The sequence below is a fragment of the Coenobita brevimanus genome, chromosome 99 (genome assembly GCF_032717465.1).
Source record: "Coenobita brevimanus isolate Jiangsu-jjx chromosome 99, ASM3271746v2, whole genome shotgun sequence".
NCBI classification, from domain to species: domain Eukaryota; kingdom Metazoa; phylum Arthropoda; class Malacostraca; order Decapoda; family Coenobitidae; genus Coenobita; species Coenobita brevimanus.
The window spans coordinates 16,273,301-16,296,207 of record NC_137052.1 but is presented as its reverse complement, the minus strand read 5'-3'; the positions used below and the strand labels follow the sequence as shown (position 1 = coordinate 16,296,207).

At 43.1% G+C, this 22,907-nt stretch overlaps 1 protein-coding gene across 1 annotated transcript in view; it reads right to left on the bottom strand.

The window, feature by feature from the left end:
• The window catches only part of aux (cyclin-G-associated kinase), a 462,562-nt gene that overhangs the window by 5,096 nt on the left and 434,559 nt on the right, over positions 1 to 22,907 (bottom strand). The window contains exon 24 of the mRNA XM_080283925.1: positions 2,810 to 2,976. Coding sequence (XP_080140051.1) covers positions 2,810 to 2,976 — 167 coding nt within the window. The remainder of the gene's footprint in view (positions 1 to 2,809; positions 2,977 to 22,907) is intronic.

The window sequence follows — 22,907 nt, the reverse complement described above, 5'->3', positions numbered from 1 at the left end:
CAGCCAGACTACCTATTTGCTGGCTAGGAGAACCGACAGGAAATTGGTGAGGGATATTAGAGGTATAGGGAGAGAAGAGTGTGCGCAGCAACACAAATTACTGGTATGTGACATGGTGCTGAAGCAGTGGGTGGTGATGAAGAGGACCTATGCACCCTGGAGGAAAATATGGATGCTGAAAGAACAAACAGTAAAGGCTTTCTACAGTGAGGTGAGCAGAGTTGTGGCTGAACAGGGAGCTGTTGACAGAAGTGTTAATGAATGGTACATAGCTCTTGTGAACATTCTCTTGAGAGTTAACCCCTAAAGACTGCATATTTCTGAAGCAATATTTCACCCCAGCTGCAATTAGGGGTCAATTTTTCAACTTAAACCAAGGTAAAATTTTCTCTCATCGATTTGAAGAGCTTGAACTTAAACACCTGAAAAGGCCAGTCTAAGTCCGCTAGGCCTAATGGTTACTGTAAAACCGCCAATCAAAGATTATAAAAGTCCCCCATTATGGTAAGAGAGAAATCAGGAAAACAGCAATGGAAACCTAATTTTTGCAAGAGAATCTTACCAAAATCAATGAAATCAATGTAAAATATGTTTCTATTGATGGAACTAGGTGTAGGACTCAGCATGAGTAAAAAAAGAAAAAAAAAATCCAAACTAGAAAAATTCAGCAAGAAACTAATTTTTGTTACAGAACCTTACCAAAATAAATGAAATCAATCTAAAATATGTTTCCACTGATGAGTCAGCATAAAAAAAAAAAAAATATGGTGAGTACACAGACACAGGCTGATCACAGCAGGGAAATTACTGCGCCATATTCAGGACAAAGGATTGGGAGGGAGGAAGGTGGTGGTGGGATGAGGGGTCTCTGGTGAGGGTGATGGGGAATGAGACACACTCCAAATGCAGGGGAGGTGGTGTGGGGAGTATTATGGAGGGAGGTAACACACATAAAGGGATCAGGGGAAGGAAACTGCCTCATCATTCGATTTAAAAGGGGTATGGAGGGAGGTGGAGGAGGGGGTGAGGGGTCTCTGGTGGGGGTGAGTGGGGTGAGACACCCACCTCATATGATGCAGATGTGGTATTGATGAGTTGGTTGGGTGGGAGGGGACAGAGCTGGATATATCCAATCAGCCAGAGGGAGGTAGAGATGTGGCTGGGGGGGGGTTCCCCCCACAGACCTGGTGAGTTGGCAGGATCTTCCATCCTACCACCTCATCCCTTAGTTCTGATTGGGTAGGAGCCACTTATGTCATAAAAGGGGCTGGCTTAGTGCTCGGCAGTTTTTAACAGATCTTCTACGATCGTTAGTCGTAGGACCAGTCATAGGACTCCACGTGGCAAACTAGCAAACTGACGATCGTCAGTTATAGTACTTTAGGGGTTAATGATTCAGTGTGTGGATGGACAAGGGACCCTCCATGAGAAAAGGTAACACGTTGGTGGGATGAGAGTACAGAAGCCAGTTAGAGGAGAAAGGAGGACTTTTCCAGGAATGGAAGGGGGTGGTGACAGAGAGGGACACTTGGCTGCCAAGTCTAGGGCTGTAAAGGGGGTATAAAAATCTGAGTCTCGGATGACCACTGATGAAGAAAAGAAAGCCGAATTAGTGACAGGACTGAGCCCTGAGGAACACCATTATTGACCATTCTGGAAGAACAGTGGCCTTCTACAACAGCAGCTACAGAGCCAACAGAAAGGAAGCTAAAGATGGAGGTACAGATAGAAGGATAGAAACTGTAATGGGGTTGGTGGGAAATTAAAGATTTATGCCAAACTTGGTCAAAAGGCTTTGAGATGTCAAGAGCAGTGCCAAAGCTTTCACAAAATTTCTGAAGGAAGATGGCCAAGAGTCATAAAGGAAGGTGAGAATATAGCCACTGGAGTATCCCTGGAGGAATCCACACTGGTGATCAGAAAGAAGGTTAAGATAGGTGCTGGTCACTAAGCAGTGTCATGCAAGGATGTGAAGCCACAGTCTTCTCATTCTGCCAATGAACTATATGAAATAAGCCCCCAAAGGACAAAAGATTAGGATAAGATACAGTGAATAAAGTACAGAAGCAAAGGAGACTCATTCCCACCTCACAATTAAGGTTCAATGAATTTCATGCATACAAAACACAGTACAGTATTTCGACTGTGAGAGCAGCCCAATTCCATAAGGTGAAAACGAACTTACTAATATATCTTCAGCTCTTCCAGTGTGGTGGACCAGAAGTTTCTCCATGTCAAAAGTTCCTAAATGACAACTGTGAATGTCCCACCGATAACATCACACTGATACTCTGCCCATCTCTCTATCCTGGTTCTTTGTAAAGATGCCAGGCTGTGTTAAAATAATTTTTTTGTTCCCAGTCCCTAACTTGGGGTGCTTGGCCCTTGCAAGATCTCCCCAGAGTTGTTTTCTTAACCTAATCTGGCATCCTTACAAAAGGCTGACACACAGGGAATGTCCCTGATGTCATCAGTGGTGGATGTGTAGTTGTCATTACTGAACTTCTGGCACGGAGAACTTCTGGTCCACTACATCGGTCACTGAATTTCAAGCAAAAACAAAACAATATTCAAGCTGTGAATGCCACATTTCTGTCAGGGAAAAGCACACTGACCAAGTTATTTCACACTAACAACCTGAAACATCTCTCCATCTTAAATGATGAGCTGTAATACAAGAATAACACAAGGATATAGCACTAGTCATGAAAAAGTGCTGTGGAAAATATGTTGAGCTCAAGTACTGAGCTACATCATATAAGCTGTAAAAAATAAAATTCAAAACAAGTAAATGGACTATATACAGTACCTTAAGTTTCTCTGGGTCCATGCACTTGGCCAGTTCCACCTTCTTCATCTGTGCCATGGTGCGAGGTCCGGCATCCTTCCCGCTGCTGAAACTGAATCCCTGAGACCCTAGAAGATCACCAAATGCATCTTCTGCCTTGCCTTTGCTACCAGCACCACCACTTTTGTCTGGAAGGGGGTAAGATGATGTGACTGAGTCGTCAGAGGAGTGGCCTGACATACGAGAGGATGTGAATTTAATCCTTGACTTTTCGTATCAAGGAATTCATAGCACCAGCCACTTTCCTTCCCTGTGCCTCTGCTTCTCACTTCCTTTGTACATTTATCTTTTTTTTCTATCACTGCAGTCAAGTACTTGAACTCTTTCATCAATTCAAATCTCTCTCCATCCACCAAAACATTACACCAACAGTCATCTTCACTCAACAACCATCACTTTACCCCTTCCTACATCTACTTTCAATACACAATGCACAGAGACATTAACAAAACTCTGTATCAGTCTGCAAAACTCTTGTTCAGCATTAGCAAGTAAAAGCAGCAGCATCTGCTTACATCATACCTGAGTTACTGCACCATTCACCATTCATTAACATCATCCCTCTGTCAATAACCCGGGTTTCTACCTCTCTCATAACACTATCAATACATACAACACCATTCATCATTCATTAACATCTTCATCCCTCTGTCAATAACTAGGATTTCTACTTCTCTCATAACACTATCAATATATATATATATATATATATATATATATGTGTATATATATACACACATACACACAGCGCAAATTGACTTAGGACCTACACACAGAATTGCTATGGGAGAGTTGTCTGTCTTTGCTTTGTGTTTCCACCTCTACCAAGTGAATTTTTTGGGCAAGAAGTAACTGGCAACTCCTCTGGTGTTGGCAGGAGGTGGTGAAACACTCAGCACGTCAGTGCTTGCCCAGAAGTGAGAGTGGAAGTATATGTTCCTGTTGCTCCAAGCTTGCACCTCCCTCTTTTTTCGTATGCATTACTGTTTGCCCTGTTATTTTCCTAGAGTCGAGTTGTCATGCCTGGAAAGTATTGCTCAAGTGATGAGGGGATCTGTATCATTGCATGGAGTCAGGATAATGTCCCTATCAACATGATTTGTAAACGTACTGGATGTGCAAAGTCGACCGTCATGAAGATTCTTGCTGCAGTGCGCGGACTGCCACCTGATGTCGTACCAGAACACAAGCATGGCGGTGGAAAGTAGAGGACGACTTCCAGAGGTACAGATACGCTTCTGAAGAGGGAAGTAATCAAGAATCTTCGACTGACAGCAGCAGAATTGAAGAGAATGCATCCCCAGCTGTTACAACATGTCTCAATTCGAACTATCCAACACTGTTTGCAGAAGGAGAAGGGTTTGCCATGCCGCACCGCAGCCAAGAAACTACTTCTCACTGACCATATGAAAATAGCAGTGCATTCAGTTTGCCAAGAAGTATGCACACAGGACATCGGATGAATGGAGAAGAGTTATGTTTTCCGATGAAAGCACATTTCAAGTGTTCTGGGTGCGTTCTGCCAAGGTTAATCGCCCTGCCTCCCTTAGTCGATATGACCCTGCTTACATGGTGCCAAATGTTAAACACCCACAATCAGTAATGGTACGGGGATGTTTCTCAGGTGAAATGGGAAGGGGAGGCCTCTAGTTTCTTCCTAAGAACTTGATGATGAATGGTGGCTGGTACATTCAAGTTCTGAAAGATCATTTGTTAAACTTTTTTGCTATTCATGGGTGCGACTTTTCATGCACGATTCAGCTCCATGTCACAAGTTGAGAAAGGTTACAAAATGGCTTCTGGAATTGGATTGAGGTCCTTGACTGGCCTGGCAACAGTCCGGATCTAAATCCGATAGAAAACTGCTGGGCACAGATGAAAAAAATCATGGCAGGGAAGAAGACACCTAATCTGGACAACCTCAATACTGAACTGACAAATGTTTAGTGCAAAGAAATGTCCTTAGAGTACTTTAGAGATCTGAGTGATTCCATGCCAAAACGCATCCAACTGGTCCTGAAAAACAAGGGAAACATGATTTCAAATTAATGAATGGCATTTCATGAACAAACATTGTGATATACTATGATTTCTGTGTTTGTTAATACCTTGCAGGGGGGAGGTCCTAAGTCAATATGCGGTAGCTGTATACAGTACCCTCACATCCAAGACGAGTTTGTCCAAAATGTTTTGTGTCCAAGAGGGAGAACATAAATAATAATCCAATATATTGCTGTAATATGGTTGCATATACACAATACGGAACCAATGGTTCATAACAGACCAAATCCGAGGAGAATACAGCTATGACAGTCTCACCCACTTCAACACAGTTCCCTTGCCCAGGAGAGTGACGTGGTTGTGTAATAGGGTGTATAAAAGCCCGCGCTGCCTAAAGGCAAAGTGGCAGATCCTCTCTTTGGCTCAGTGGTAATGTGCGCGCCTATGAAGTGCGAGGGCCTGAGTTCAAATCCTGGCCAGACCAGTGATTAATTTGTTAGTTTCATTTCAGGAATGGGCTGTTTGGTGTGGTCCGCAGCCTCCCCATGGTGGCCTCCGATGCAACACTACTTGGTGTTCAAAACTCACCAAATTAATTAACAAGGGGAGAAAATAGGGATGTAATGGGGTGTGTAAAAGCCCGCGTTCCCTATAGGCAGAGCGGGGGATCCTCTTTTTGGCTCAGTGGTAATGCACACGTGTATCAAGTGCAGAGGCCTGAGATCGAATCTCGGCCAGAAGAGTAATTAATTTGTTAAGTTTCATTTCAGTTAATACAACCGCAATGTCGTCCAATAAAATACTGGCACCTGGTCATGTGATGAGCAGGTGGGGCTTCCTTTTGTCTCCCTCATCTGAGCGTCGTGGACACACCTACTGCACGCTGCACTCAGCGTTTGCTCCTAGGTTATTGCCTCTCCTTACATAACCATGCCTAGGAAACCATCTGCTAACCCCCTGAAGAGCCCCCATCTACCTCAAGCTACTAAGCTGGAGATAAATGAGCTACTTAGCTGGAGATAACAAGCTCAGCAATTCACACTTTCAAGGTGAGGAAATTTGTTTTGGTAGCAAACTAGGTCTAGGTTGATGTTTTTAGGGTCACTTTTCAAAGATTTTGTGACAACATTAACTTTTTCCATAAGTTCTTGTGTGGGTCCAAAATGTTCCTTGTCCAAGATGAGACCCTCAGGCTACAATATTATCTTCTTGGATGCGAGGGTACTGTATACATATAGTATATGTATATATATATATATATATATATATATATATATACATATATATTTACACATGTATACAGTACAGTAATCCCGCATTTTTTGCGGATTTTTTGTCTACGGTTTTGCCCTCTCGCGGATTTTCTTAGCATTAATAAGTTCAACAAAAATATCCTTGAATATACAGAAAACAAAAAATTTGAAATTCCCGCAACTTCCAACTGTAGCGTGGTAAACTCACGCCACCCTCTGTCCCTTTCCCGTGGCCCCTCTGCCAGTGTTACCATATCTAGCATAATTTTATTCTTTTAGCATAATTTTGATAAAATTTTCGAGTCTGGAATATTTTTTAGCATATTAGAAGTTTTAGCATCATTCTAGTATAATTTAGAATGGAATGGAATATTTTTGGAATAATTTTATAAAAGCTACAAATCAGAGAGAGAGAGAGAGAGAGAGAGAGAGAGAGAGACGAATAAGGTAAGAAGATGTAAGGTTTGAATAGTTGGTTACTTTCAGTTTGGGCTTGGTTGGGTTGGATTAGGTTAGGTTAGGTTTTAGGTTAGGTTCGGTTTGGTTCGGTTAGGTTTGGTTAGGATAAGTTTGAGCTTTGTATTTTACCCATGAAACCTAGGTTTTTCCGATGGATTTTGGTATGATTCATTCGATTTTCAGCTTCATTTCAGTCGGAAATGACCATTTTCTGTGTTTCCCCCCCTCCCTATAACCCCCGATTCCCCAAAGCTCCCCCATTGTTGCAGGGGGATGGGGGGGTCATATCTCAAAATCTGGTTATTTCTGACGGAAATGATGCTCAAAATCGAATGAATCACATCAAAATCCATCAGAAAAACGTAAGTTTCGTGGGAAAAAGCAGTATGGGTAGATACCGATATTTACCCTCTTACTGTATGTAGGTTCATTTTAATATTTTCATAGTAAACAGTACATAATTAATATGTAGCATGAATATGTATAGAATTTTATTATTTAGCTTCAAGTTAGCATAATTCATTTTTTACTTGGAACAAATTTGCTCAATCTAGCATAATTTTTTCACTGCCCTAGCATAACTTCGTTGTTTGGATATGGCAACACTGCTCTCTGCCCCACATTCTTCAGTCAACGCCTGATTGCCTCACGTGTTTGGTGTTCTTGTAACTGCACTATGATACGAGCCTCTTGCCTCCCACTTGCTTTCCACATGGCCCCAGGACGTAAGCCAGCCTCACCAAAGGCTAATAATACAATTAGTAAACACTCCAAAGTGACAAAACGATCAAGTTATGACCTTAGCAGAGAAAATTGTGTTACTGGACAAGCTAAGAAACGACCGTGCGAGTGTTTGCTATCACCAGTTAATGCATCTTTTCATTTTGTACTGTTTTGTGAATAAATGTGTAGATAATTGTGTATTACAGTACGGTGTTTACGTTTTTCCTTCATAATGGAGTATGTGCTTTCAATCTTGTAAGAAGGTATTTCGGGATGCGTATGGAGGTTTCGGAACAATTCGCAGTCACAACAAACACAAGATAATTCGCCTTCATTAATGAAGATAGCTATGGGTGACGCTAGAATATAATTCAAAGGCAACTACAGCGAGGAAGAAACAAGTTAATTATTGACTAAAGGTGCAACTAATAAATAATATCCAGAACCTACGCTACTGAACATAGACTTTGCTGGATCCCGGATCCCCCTGAAATATAGTTATTAAAGTATTGATTAATTAATAATAAGTATATTTATAGAAGTATTGATTAGTATATTTATAAAATGGCGGGGAATCGTCCAGGGTGCGAATTGTTCTGAAGGGGAATCGTCCATGTTTTGACGGGGAATTGTCTGACGGCGAATTGTCTCGCAATCAGTATGGACATGGACTGTGTGATGGGCAGCATGGTGGACACAAGTGCAAGATTCATTGTTAATAGAGTATTCGCGGATTTAAATTTTCGCGGGGGTTACAAGAACGTAACTACCGCGAAACATGCGGGATTACTGTACTCGTCAAAATTATTCAACGTTGTCCACTAGGCGCGCAATACTTATGGTCAAAAAAGAATCACCCATTTTTGGGGGTAAAAATTGAGCCACAAGTTTGAGCTCCGAGCATGACGTCACGGTAACCTGAGGCCTTCCGACGTGCTGGTTGGTTCCCGCCGAGTGTCCCTCTCAAATTGCGACATTTTTTACCGAGTGTCCCGCAGGGTTTAGGCCTTCACAACTTTGTTATGGCACCTACCCGTGAACTATCGAGTGAAATCACATCCCAGATCATTGCTCTAAAGGAGGCAGGCCACCAGACAAAGGAAATTAGTGAATTGGTTGGTGTGGCATGATCAACAGTGCGTCGTTGGTGTGCGCGGTTTCTGGTGGAAAACAGTGGTGAAGTTCCCACAAAGAAACCAAGGTCTGGTAGGCCTAGCAAAACTTCCCCAAGGTCTGTTAATGTTTTAAAACGTGCAGTGGAGTTTAATCCTCGTGTGAGTGCAAGGAAAATTAAGGAGAGCAACCCGGAAGTGTTTGGTGAGGTGTCTGTGAGAACAGTGTCTCGTAGGGTGCATGAGCTTGGTTACACAAGTCATAGGCCTGTGAAAAAGCCTCTTCTCACCAAGAGCCAGAGAATTCGTAGGCTTGCCTTTGCTAGTAAATATCTAAACTGGGGTGAGGAGCAATGGTTGTCAGTGTTGTGGTCTGATGAGGCAACGTTTAGTGTTACCTGTAACAGAGGAGCACGTGTGTATCGACGCAAAGGTAGTGACCCACTTGACCCACGGTATGTAGAAAGCACAGTTAAACATCCTGATTCACTCATGGTGTGGGCTTGTTTCTTGGGTCAAGGTTTGGGGAAGCTTGTTGTGCTTCCCAAGAATGTTAGAGTGAATCAGGATGTTTACCTGGAGCTTCTGTGTGATCATTTACCAGACTCATTCGAGCTAACAGGTGCACGAGTGTTTCAGCAGGACGGTGCACCTGCTCACAAGGCCAAATCGGTCACCAATTGGCTTCGTGACCGCGAGGTATCATTCATGACAGACTGGCCAGGAAAAAGCCCAGACCTCAACCCGATTGAAAACCTCTGGTACCTCGTAAAGAAGAGTCTCCAAGGGAAGGACGTTAGCTCTCTGCCTAAGCTGGAAGCTGCCATTCGTGACTCCTGGGACAAAATACCCCTCCAGCACCCCAGGAGCCTCGCCCTTTCACTTCCAAGATGTCTCAAGTCCGTGAAGAAACGTAAAGGCTACCCTATGAAGCACTAAAGGTAAATAAAATGCATTATTTATATGTTTTTTCAATGTTGAAAGGTTTGTTTCTTAGGAGGGACGCAGGGCGCTCAATAATTCTGACGAGCACTGTACAGTAATCCCTCAATTATCTGGACATTCCGATTCCGACATGCTTCATATCTGAACGTTAGGCCTCGGCCCTATTATTTCCGTATCTGGATGAGATGGAGGGATGGAGTGGAGAGGTATACGAGAGAGGGGGGTGTAAGCTGGGAGCAGCGCAGTGACATGGTGGGGGACACAGTGACATGGAGGCGATTTGTTTGTGGTCACCCCTTAAGGGATTGAGGTGTCCGGCAATAGACAGACAGATAGATAGATTTCTTTATCCAAATCCAAACTTAAAATTTCCAATATCAGCGGCCGGGCAGCCTCCAAATTCTAAAAATTTGTCATGTGGCTGGCTGGCCTCTCTCAGCCCGTGCGGTAATAGATCACAATCCAACAGCTGAGCAAAATGCCCGTCCGCCTCCTCACCAAATGGTCAAAGTACCCCAGCCGCCTGGATTACTCCAATACTACCGCCCATGCATAAGTAGGCATTAACCCACCGGCACAGCAAAAACACCCGTCCGCCTCCTCACCAAAAGGTCAAAGTCCCCCAGCCGCCCTCACTTCTCCCCCCATCCCTCCTCCATCCCCCTCCGTGCTCAGCACTGCCAGGTATGTCTCCCTCCCCATCCCCCCCATCCCTGCTTAGTGCAATGCCTGTCTGGCCTCCCACCATCTTATCTCCTTGCATCACCATGGGGGATTTTTTTTTTTTTAGTTCTTGGTGATTTAATTAAACACTAATGGTCGTATCTAAATTCCAAAAACACCACAAGAAAGCTCATGAATTCTGCATCTAGACATATGCTTAGCTCTTACAAGGTGCAGGCTAAATTTTGACCTATAGTCATGGCACACAAGGTTGAAGGTGTCATTATCATACCCTGGCAACCTACCAGTCAACAGTGCATTTGATTTCATATCATATTGGACATGAATCATATTATTATACATGAATATATTATACATGATATTATTACAATATACATGAACATATTATACACGAATCACATGTGTATCGTAATACTGTATGTACAAAATTGGATGCACTGTCGACAGGTAGGTTGCCAGGGCATGATAATGACACCTTCAGACTCATGTGCAATGACTATAGGATGTTGGGAAGTTATTTGAAGCTACAGTATTTTTATCCTTGACCAAGTGTACTCTCACTGCACATCTGCACAATTACTCATCAATTTTGTGTGTCTTTATGGCTTATCTTACAGTATAAACACCCGCACAGATGATGGTATACAATTTATACTAATATAACCAGTTTCCGGAGGCAAATTTAGCAGTAAACCTTTTTCTTTGTGCATGTGGAAGCAACCATTGCTGGGATCTCCACTCTGTTGGTGTCCCAGAAACTTACTGAAAACTTATGGTTCCCAGGAGGGTTCAAATTATTTTTGCAACTGTTGACTTTATTTTTTTTGTGTGGATTTTTGTTGTTTATGCATTGTTTTCTTAGTGTCTAGCATTATACTGGATATTCCCATGTGTGCTTTGATGTCTACAAAGCTGAAAGACTGAAGAATGCTGCCACAATAATCAAGAGGGGGTACTGTACATAAAGGATGGGTATAGGTACAGTAGAGGATATTGCTCCGTATCTGGATTTTGTCCTTACCTGGATGTACTGACGGCTCCATTACGTCGGATAATCGAGGGACTCCTGTATATACATATATATACATATACATTCATCATCATCATCATCCAGACCTCCTTTCCCCACCCAAGGGCAGGGTGAGGAGTAGCAACGTCCAGACAGCACAAACTTGCCCAAATCAAACAGGCCACACTTCCATTCACTCATCATTCAATCCCTCGGAATCCTGGCTCTATTCGATACGCCAAAGAAACATTCACCACATTCTGCAGCTTCACACAAACATATCTGACTGAGTAAATCCAGATGCTGCCATGCTCGCAAGGGGTGCCAAAATCCCTGATCATGCACTTCTCTTCAAAACATTCATCCAGCCAGCTCGATCTCTTGTCAGTTCCCTAGCCTCACCGACTTCCAAACCTCTCTTCCTCAAACACTCATCCACCATATCTCTCCACCTTCAACCTTCTCCTTGGCCTACCTCGCCTCCTTCCTCCTCCAAATTTGCTCAGGTATACCTTTTTCACCATTCTATTGTTATCCATTCTTTCCACATGACAATACCATCTCGGTACACTCTCTTCGATTCTGGTGTCCACCAACTTCCTCACTCCACACCTTTCATGAATCACATTATTTCGTATCCTATCCACCCTCTGTACTCCACATACTGTATATTCCTCAGCAGTCCTATCTCCACTGCTCTTACTCCTGACTTTTCATTTTCATGCCACACCAGTCTCACACCCATATGTTAAAGCTGGCACTAACACTCCTTCGTGTAAGCCTCGTGCAGCTGCAACACTGAAGCCTCTGTTTCTTATCAAGGCCTTCACTGCACCAGCTACTTTTCTTCCTTGTGTCACTCTACTTTCAACTTCTTTTGCACATTTTCCTCTCTTTTCTATCACTGTATCCAGGTATTTGAACTCTCTCACCAATTCTAGTCTCTCTCCATTCACTGTGACATCTCACTGGGAGTCACCTTCTCTCTCAATAATCATCATTTTACTCTTTTCTACATTTACTCTCAAGGCACGACGCTCACAGGCATCAGCAAAACTCTACACTAGCTAAGTTCTTATCCGGTACTTGCAAGCAGTACTGCATTATCAGCATACAACAAATCTGAGATATTCCATCTATCACCAATCATTACCAACGTCATCCCTTTCTCCATTACTCATGTTTTTACTTCTCTCATCACCCCATCCATATATATATATATATATACTGAACAACCATGAGGACATCACGCAACCTTGTTGCACACCCACACCGATCGTGAACCATTCACTTAGATGCCCATTAACCCTTGCACATGCTTCGCTACCATCATAAAAACTCCTGACAGCACCTAGCAGCTTACCATCTACACCATAGATGCACAAAACTTTCCACAATCCCTCTCTGTCTACTTTGTCGTATGCTTTTACCAGATCTATGAATGCCATAAACACCTTATGGTCCTTCTCACATGCCTTCTCTGCTATCTGTCTTACTGCAAATACTTGATCCATACATCCTCTGCCACTTCTAAAGCCACCCTGTTCATAACTCACTAGGACTTCTGATATCTCTCTTACTTTCTCTGTAATAATTCTTCCATATACCTTCCTTACCACACTCAAGAAACTTATGCCATGATAATTCTTGCACTCACTTCGTTCACCTTTATTTTTGTACAGGGGTACAATCACAGCCTTTTTCCACTCAGCAGGCACAGTTTCACTCATCCATGCCTTCTTACATATCTCCAACAAGCACTTCATTCCACTCTCTCCACTACACTTAAGCATCTCTGCATACATCTCATCAACCCCAGCTGCTTTCCCATTTTTCAGCCGTTTCACAGCGCTCTTAACCTGTGCAAGTGTCATGTCTCTTGGCACTGCATTCCTTCTCTGCACTCCCCCACAACCAATCATGTTTACAGCCACTCTGCTCTCTCTATTCCCATTCATCAGGCTTTCAAATATTCTTTCCATCTGGTCCTTACTTCATCTCCATGGGTCAGTAACCTACCACCTGCATCCTTCACATCATCACATTTCTATCCACTTTGATTTTTACATTTCTGCACTTCTTTTCAGAATAACTTCCTATTTTCAGAGTAGTTTGCATTAATTTTTCTTCCCAGATCATCATTTACCTCCTCCTTTTTCCTCTTCACTAGTCTCTTTACGTGCTTCTTGCTCTCGATACACTCAGTTCTAATTTCAATTGAACCCATATCCTGTAACCACTTTAGCCACTCCTTCCTCTTTTCCTCCACCGCTCTCTTAACCTCCTCATCCCACCATGCCATACCCTTCTTTTTTGTTGATACTTTTGCCACACCACACACCACTTTAGCATTCCTAACTAAGCAATCCCCATATGCATTCCACAGGCTGTCCAGATCCAATTCATTCCAGTTTACTGAATCTAACTCGTCCTCTACTTTGGTCCTGTAATCATCTGCCATTTCTTTGATCCCCAGCTTCTCAACTTTCAGTCTTTCTCCCTGACTGTTCCTCTCTCCCTTGATCCACCTCACTCCTCTCAGCTTATCTTGCATACCACGATCATATGATCTGACAGACCTCCACATCGTCCTCTCACAACCTTCATATCAGCAACCATTCCCATCATCGACCTCTCTACGAGCATGTAATCAATCAGGCTTCTTTCAACATGATCCCCATTTCCTGTATACCATGTATATTTATGTGCATCTTTGTGTTTGAAATACAAATTACAAATGCACAACCTCCTCTCCTGCCACATCCTTTAGTCGAAACCCATTATAATTTTCTCCTGGTACTACAGAACAACCCATTATGTCATCCTCAGGACCAGAGCCTACTCTTCCATTCATATCCCCCATCACGATCACTTTATAGATCCTGGGCATTTCTCCCGCTACTTCACCCAGCTCATCCCATAACCAGTCTTTCTCCCTCTCACTCCTGTCCTCATACGGTGCATATGCTACAATCTGCCACTTTCACCTTCTCAAACTTGAACTTGACATACATACACCTCGAGCTGACACATTCGTAATCTCTCATTCCACTCTGACACATCTCATTCATCAACAAAGCAACTCCTTCCTTGAATCTTCCTCGCCCGATCTTACACATTTCACACCCTCCCACTCCTCTACTTCGCACCCTTTCATCTTCGTTTCACACAATGCCATCACAGCATATCTCGCACTCTTGAACACATTCACCACTTCCACCCTCTTGCTCTCCTCATTCACACCTCTCACATTCCACATGGCCACGTGGGTCTGCCCATTTGGTTGGGGCCCTGGGCAGGTATTGGGCCCTCCGAGGCTCTCTGAAACGACTGCCATGATTTAGTGATTTTGGATAGGGGAATCTGGGGGACACTTAACCCTGCCAGAAACCCCAGTTATACTGTTACCACCCAGAGTAGTAAATGGTTTCCTGGGTACTGGAAACCATTTGGCTTGTCACTCAGTGTAGAGCTCATATGGCATCACTCTACATTGAGTGAGTGGATGATGGGCACCCCCACCTACCACACCCAACCGAACATGAGTTCTATTGCAAATGATTTCACGGGCATTCCTGTTGGTTCATCATCTACTAAAGGCCGAACCGCACTGCCTCCTGTGCTTACGGGCAGTGTGCCACCGAAAGTGAGTAGGCACTGTGTTGGCAAGTCAGACTCTGTGATATTAAACAAACTGAAATCCATGAAGATATATGCATACAATGTAAGAAGCCTCACAGAAGATTACAAACTTGATAGCTTAATAACTGAACTGGAAAACATTAGTTGGGATATTGTAGGTCTGAGTGAGCTCCACAGAAAAGAAGAAAAAGTAATTCAGCTCGAAGACAGCAACCACCTATTTTACTACAGAGGAAGCCAAAATGAAAGAGTTACTGGTACAGGATTTCCAATTAACAGAAATCTTGCAGACAACAATGTTAAATTCAACAGTGTATCTGACAGAGCAGCATTGGTTGTCATTAAACTGAGCAAAAAGTATATCCTGAAAGTAATACAAGTATATGTACCAACTTCTCAAAGCTCACATGAAGAAATAGAAACATTCTATGACGACATCTCCCCGATTATGGAAGAAGAAAAGACCACATATACTATACCCATGGGAGATTTCAATGCAGAAGTTGGGAAGTCGAAAAATGGAGAAGCAATATATGGGAAAATTTGGAGTGGGAGAATGGAATGCAAGAGGAGAAATGCTGGTAAATTTTGCTGAAATGTTTAACATGAGAATAATGAACACATTCTTTCACAAAAGAACAGGGAGAAAGTGGACCTGGAGAGGCCCAAATGGAATAACAAAGAATGACATCAACTTCATTATAGCAGATAAGAATAACACGATCACAAATGTCACAGTTATCAACAAAGTAAATATCGGAAGTGATCACAGAATGGTGGGTTGCACAGCCAGATTCAATTTCAAAAGTGACTACGCTGGGTGGTAACCATATAACCAAATTTTGGCGCCTAGTGGTTTAGAGGGTAATTATTGAGCTCCAATCGGATTGAGCCGGTGAAGGTTTATATCCAAGGGATGGTTGGGGTTGATTGCTCATGTAATGCCACTCAGGGATGAGTGAGGCTGGTCACTCTCATCTTAATCCTCTCGCGCACGATAAGTTTCAGTAAGTTTTCCGGCGCACGACTTTATCTGCGAAGCTGCATGGCCCGGCTGCCCGCGTGAGGCAAACAACATGTATTCTCTCCTTATTTTCGCCACCCAAACATCCATATACTGCCATGAAACCTATGTCATCTTATTCGTCGATGTTTGTTCTAGCTGATAAGCACCACAAAAAAACAAGAAAACATGAATAAGACAACATTAGGCGGCCGTGAATAAAATTTCGCTACGTCACGTTAAATTCCCAACATCACCATTCGAGTGTTTTCCATCAAACAGGAAAATGTTATTAGAAGTTTTGATAGAGAATTTCACCAGCTTTCCAAAGAGACAAATCCGGTGTTGATACGATTTGTAGTTTTCAAGAAAATAGCCAAAAACTGAAAGCCTCCCCCTCCCTCTTCCCCCCCTCCACCTCACTCACATACACTCTCCTCGTCAGTCTCTCATCCTCCATCCTCTCCACATGGCCAAACCACCTCAGTGAGTTCCTCCAAATGCTTCCTATCACATCCACATCCACACCACAACGCTCCTTTATATCCTCATTTGTCAGCCTGCCTCTCCATGTGACTCCACAGACTCCTCTCAAATAACTAATTTTCACTGCTCTCACTCTTGACCTCTGTTCTTCCAACAACATCCAAGCTTCACTTCCATACATTAGAGTTGGTATCACAATAGTGTCATGTAGTACCCATTTCACTTCCATGCTCACTTTCCTATTTCTTATCCCTGATTTCAAGGAACCAGCAACCTTTCTTCCTTGTTGTACCCATTCAAGCACTTCACCCTCCAAACCTCCATCCTTACTCATCACACTCCCAAAGTACTTAAACGTACTCACATTCTCCAATTCCTCACCATCCAACCTCATTGTACATTCACTGACTTCACTTCTCTCAAAGACCATCACTTTACTCTTCCCTGCATTCACCTTTAGATTCCGTTTCTTACACACTCTCCCAAACTCATCCACCAAGCCTTGCAGCTCCCCTTCGTCTTCACTCAACAACACAGTATCATCTGCAAACAACAGTACAGGGAGTTTCCAAACACTATCCTCTCTCACTGGGGCCACTCCAACTTCCACTGCCCTAACTTGTATCTCTTTTATTACCCCGTTCATGTACAGATTAACAACCATGGAGTCATGACACATCCCTGTTTCAACCCAACCTTCAAAGAGAAAAATTCACTCACTTCACCATCCACACGCACTGCAGCCTTAGCACCACCATACATACTCTTCACAGCATTCAACAACTCCCATCTACTCCATATATTCTTAATACTTTCCACAATCCTTGTCTATCCACCCTGCTATATGCTTTCTCCAAATCCATGAAGGCCGCATACAACTTCTTTCCCTTCTCTAGAAACTTTTCCACTAAAGATCTAAGAATGAACATCTGATCTACACAACCTCTTCCCTTCTTAAAGCCTCCCTGTTCTTCAACTAGTTCCTCTGCTATTTCCCTAACTCTGTCAATAAATATCCTACCATACACTTTTCCTATTACACTAAGAAGACAAATGCCCCTATGATTACCACACACTTCTTTTTCCCCTTTTCCTTTGTACAAGGGAATAGTTATACCTGACTTCCAATTCTCCAGGACTCTACCTTCCTCCCAGGCCAATCTGCACATCTTCCACATCCATTCTACTACTATCTCTCCCCCATGCTTCAGCATTTCACCACACACTCCATCAATTCCTGGGGCTTTCCCCAATTTGACTTTCTTCATTGCTTCCACAACTTCTATCCTACTGATTTCTTCCTGTCTTCTCACCTCCCTCCTTCTTCCAGCCATTCCCCAGCCACTTATACTTGCATTACTTCCATTCTCTATGTTACAATTCCTTAAAGTGTTCTCTCCATCTGCTCACTTTTTGTCCCTTCTCCACTAGTTCAGTAAAACCTCGATATAACGGACTTCAATATAGCGGAATTTGCCTTTATCGGACTCGAGGAGCCAAGTTTTTTTTTTTTTAATGCGAGGAAGAAGGAACCAAAGGCCATGAGCCCACAATAAGAGTTCCATCCAAGAGAAAAACAAAATACAAGATAGAGCCAAATTCAAGATCCATTCATTTTGAGATGCCCGGACACACTGCGTTTGAAAGACTGGAGATCATAGGAAGCAGGAAATACAGACAGAGGGAGACAGTTCCAGAGTTGACCTGTTGCATAAATGAAGGACTGGGAGTAACGGTTAACTCTTGCATCAGAGATTTGGACAGAAAAGGGATGAGAGTTTGCTGCTAGACGGGAGCTATGCGCCTGTCGTAGAGGTGGAGGAATGCATGCAGACGGTGAGGAGCAGTGACCATTAAAGTAGCGATAGAAAAGAGATAAAGATGCAACAGTGCGGCAAAGAGACAGAGGTTGAAGGAAGTCAGTAAGAGGGGGAGAGTTAATGAAACGAAAAGCCTTTGACTCCACCCTATTGAGAAGAGCTGTATGTGGGGAGCCTCCCCACACATAAGAGTTGTACTCCACACAGGGGCGGATAAAACCCCTGTATAGAGTCAACACTTGTGCAGGGGTAAAGAAAGAACAAAGTTGGCTTAGCACACCCAATCTCTTGGAAGCAGATTTTACAAGAGATGTAATATGATCTTTCCAAGATAAGTCCCTAGTAAATGAAACCCCAAGCATGTTCAAGGATGATTCAGGATTGAGCTGGATATTATTAAACATTAGTGGGTATACCTGTGGAAAATTCTGACAGGTTGATAGGTGTAAGAACTGAGTCTTTGATGCATTAAAAACAACCAAATTATTTTTACCCCAGTCAGAAATACGAGCCAAGTCAGACATTAGGTGTGCCATAGCCTCATCCCTTGTTTGTTGAAGTAACTGCTGAGATGGGCGTTGCTGGAACCGAATGGAAAGGTGAAGGGTGGAGTCATCAGCGCATGAGTGGATAGGGTTAGATGTACAGCTTAGAAGGTCACTGATGAATAAAAGGAAGAGAGTTGGTGATAGGACAGACCCCTGAGGAACACCACTGTTGATGTATCTAGGAGAAGAATGATGGCCGTCTACAACAGCGGCTACAGAATGACCAAAAAGGAAGCTAGCGATGAAGGCACAGACAGAAGGATAGAAACCGTAAGAGGGCAGTTAGGAAATTAAAGATTTATGCCAGACTCGATCAAAAGCCTTTGAGATGTCAAGTGTAATGGCAAAGCTTTCGCCAAAGTCCCGAATGGAGGATGACCAGGAGTCTGAAAGGTAGGTGAGAAGATCGCCAGTGGAGCGTCCCTGACGGAACCCGTACTGACGATCAGAAAGAAGGTTGTGAGAGGAAAGATGCTTTAAAATTTTTCTATTGAGAATTGTCTTGAAAGCTTTTGAAATAAAGGACGTTAAAGCAGTTGGACGATAGTTGGAGGGTTGGGAGTGGTCACCCTTCTTTGGGACTGGCTGAATGAGAGCAAACTTCCAGCAAGAAGGAAAGGTACATGTTGACAGACAAAGGCAAGAGAGTTTGCCTACGCAGGGTGTAAGCACAGAAGCACAGTTCTTGAGAACAACAGGAGGGACTCCATCAGGCCCATATGCCTTGTTAGTATTGAGGCCTGTGATGGCAGAAAATACATCAGCTGAAGAAATTTTAATGTCAGCCATGAAGAAGTCAGAGGCGGGAAGTGATGGAGGAACAGCACCGGAATCATCTAAGGTGGAATTGGAGGAGAAAGTCTGTGTGAAGAGATCTGTTTTATCATTAGAAGAAATAGCTACAGAACCATCAGAGTAGAAAAGAAGAGGGAAGGATGATGAGGAAAAGTTGTTAGAAAGGTTTTTGGCAAGGTGCCAGAAGGAGCAGGAAGAATTCGAGTTGGAGAGTTGAGAGCAATTAGTACGGATGAAGTTATTTTTAGCAGAGCGAAGAACAGACTCAGAACGATTCCGGGCAGAAACGTATAAAAGATGTGATTCAGGGGTGGGTTGGCTCCGGTACCTTTTATAGGCCCTCTCCTTGTTGCGGACAGCATTAGAACAAGTGTGATTAAACCAAGGCTTTCTTGCGTTAGTCAAAGGATATGAGAAAAGAATGTATGCTTCCATGCCCGAGAGAATAACCTCCGTAATGCGCAAGGCACATTCAGATGGCTCCTGGCCATGGAAGCAATATCATTCCAGGGAAAATCAAAGAAGTACTGCCTGAGGGCCTCCCAATCCGCGGCTCCAAAATGCCTCAGGCGACGTTTCCCTGGAGGGTCCACAGGCCGTACCAGAGTGATAGGACAGGTTAAGGTGATAAGGTTGTGATTGGAGGAGCCCAACGGAGAGAAAAGATTAACAGTGTAGGCAGAAGGATTAGTTGTAAGGAAGAGGTCAAGGATGTTGGAGCTCTCTTCAAGGTACAAGCTGCTTTAGGTCATTAAGGATAGAAAAGATGTAGGCTTGTTCACCAGGTGGATCAGTGAAAGGAGAGGAGAGCCAAAGGTGGTGGTGAACATTGAAATCTCCTAGAATGGAGATTTCAGAGAAAGGAGAAATGGATAGAATGTGTTCCATCGTAGAAGTAACACAGACGAAGAATTTTTGATAGTCAGTAGAATTAGGGGATAAGTAAACAGCACAGATATATTTAGTCAGAGAATGACAGGAAAGCCGAAACCTGAGTGTAGGGAATTCAGAAGAATCGAGTTCAGGAACACGAGAGCAAGATAAGTCGTTGCGTATATATACACAACAGCCACCTTTGGCTTTGAAATGAGTATAGAGAAAGTAGGAGGATACAGAAAAGGGTTTGCTGTCAGTTGCCTCAGACAGCCGAGTCTCAGTTAGAAAGAGATGGTGAGGTTTAGAGAAGGAGAGGTGGTGCTCAACAGAGAGAAAGTTAGAGGAAAGGCCGTGAATGTTGCAGAAATGAAGAAGAGAGTTAGACAGTGGTTCCAGGCACCTCGAGTCGTCACCGGGCTGGGTGATGAGACGCCATGATTTTTTTTTTCGAATTTTGGAAAAGGAAGTGGTGTGTACTGTGCATGTAGTTTGGTGTAGGTAGTTAGAGAAATTTGTGTTGGAGAGCATGCTGGCCTACTCTCTGTGTAACTGAGACACTGAAAAAGTTCAGCAAAGGGGGATGGTCAGGAACTAGTCCTGAGGGCTGATGAAACGGGAGCTCCAGCACTCCCTGCCATCAGCTTTCCATCCACCTCGGGAGTACTGCCCTGCTCGACTGGTGCTACAGTCTACTCCTCTGAAAGTTGACTAAATTCTTATGCTCAGGAAAAGTCTAATAAAGCCTAAAGCAGTCCTCTCTTGGAATAAATGAATAAAGAAACAAATGGAAGAGATACCATAATATCTGTCCCTCTCTCTCTCTCTCTCTCTCCTCCTCCATTCCTTCCCCTCCTCCCAGTCCCTCTCCAGTGAGAGAGAGAGAGAGAGAGAGAGAGAGAGAGAGAGGTGAAACTGAAAATGAAAATTAAAGTAACTGTGAAAATGAGTGTAAAAATGAGGATGAAAGAGAGCACACAAGTGAATATGGAATGTCAAAGTCAACAGTGAGAGAGAGAGAGAGAGAGAGAGAGAGAGAGAGAGAGAGAGAGAATAAATACAGAAATGACAAGTGGCATCCCCTTGGCATAAACGAGGGAGATAGGTATAACCTTGGTCTCTCCTCTCTCTCTCCTTTTATATTCCCTCTCCTTCTCTCTGTCTCCGGGAGAGATAGGTGAAAGTGAATGAAAAAGTGAAGGCATTGTGCAGGTGAGTGTGAAGGTGAAAGTAAAAGTGAAGGCAAAAGTGAAAGTGAAGGCAAAAGTAAAAGTGAAGGTGGAAGGTGAAAGTGAGGGTGAAAGTGAAGGTGAAAGTAAAAGTGAAGGTAAGTGAAGTCAAAAGTGAAAGTGAAGGTGAAAGTGAAGATGGCAGGTGAAAGTGAAGGTGAGGGTGAAAGTAAATGTGAATGTGAAAGTGAAAGCGAAAGTGAAGGTGTGAAAGTGAAGTCGAAAGTGAAAGCGAAGGTGAACGTGAGGGTGAAAGTGAAGGTGAAAATGAATGAAAATCAAGGATAAAGTGAATGTGAAAGTGAATGTAAAAGTGAAGATGAAGGTGAAAGGGAAGGTGAAAGTGAAAATGAAGGTGAAAATGAATGTAAAAGTGAAGATGAAGGTGAAAGTGAAGGTGAATGAAAAGTTGAAAGTGAAGGTGAAGGTGAAAGTGAAGATAAAAGTGAAAGTGAAAGAGAAAGTGAAGGTGAAGGTGGAGGTGAATGTGATAGTACAAGAAGGGAGGGCAAAGTGAAGGTAAGTGAATAATTGTAAAGGTAAATGTGAAAATGAGAAAGTAAGGTTGCAAATGAAGGTGAAATGGAAATTCAAAATGAGTGATAGTGAAAGTGAGTGTGAAGGTAAGGTGAATGTGAAATGAGCATGGAAGAGAATATGAAAGTGAATGTGAATGTCAGAGTGAACTGAAAGTGAAGATAAAAGTGAATGGGAAGGTGAAGATGACGGTGATGAAGACAAAAATATGTGAAGTAAAATGGAAGTACCAGTGCGGGGAAAGAGAGAGAGAGAGAGAGAGAGAAAAAAAAAAAAAGAGAAAGAGAGAATAAATGCATGAATGACAAGCAAGCCTCTGTGCATAATAAGAGGAGGAGGAAGTCCAGGGGGGAGTCCAGATGTCGCTTTTATCGGACTTTCGTTTTTTTCGGACTGGCTTGGCCCCCAATTAGTCCGATATAGTGAGGTTTTACTGTAATCTACCATTTTTATCTTTCATTCCCCTACTAACTTCACTACCACCCTGTCTTACTTGCTTCACCTCTTTCCAGAACATTTTCTTACAGTTCCTCCATTTTACACTCAAATTCCTTCCAAATTCTTCATCCACTCTCTTCTTACTCTCTCTTGCTAATCTTTTCACCTCTTCCTTTCTACATATAACACTCTCTTCCGCCTCTCAACTTCTTCCAAGCCCCTGTTTCTCATCCATTCATTGTATGCTTTCTCCTTTTGTGCCACAGCCTGTCTCACCTCTTCATTCCACCATGCTGTTCCTTGCACCCCCTTCCGCCTTCTCTTCACCCCACACACCACATCACATAATGCACATAATTCTTCTGTGATTATCTTGCACACACCTTCCACGTCCCCCATCTGCTCCAATTCATATTCACCCAATCATTCCTCCACAGAACAAGAGGAATTAAATAAGCTTATCAACAAGAGACAATGGGATGAAAAAAGAAAGAGAAACATG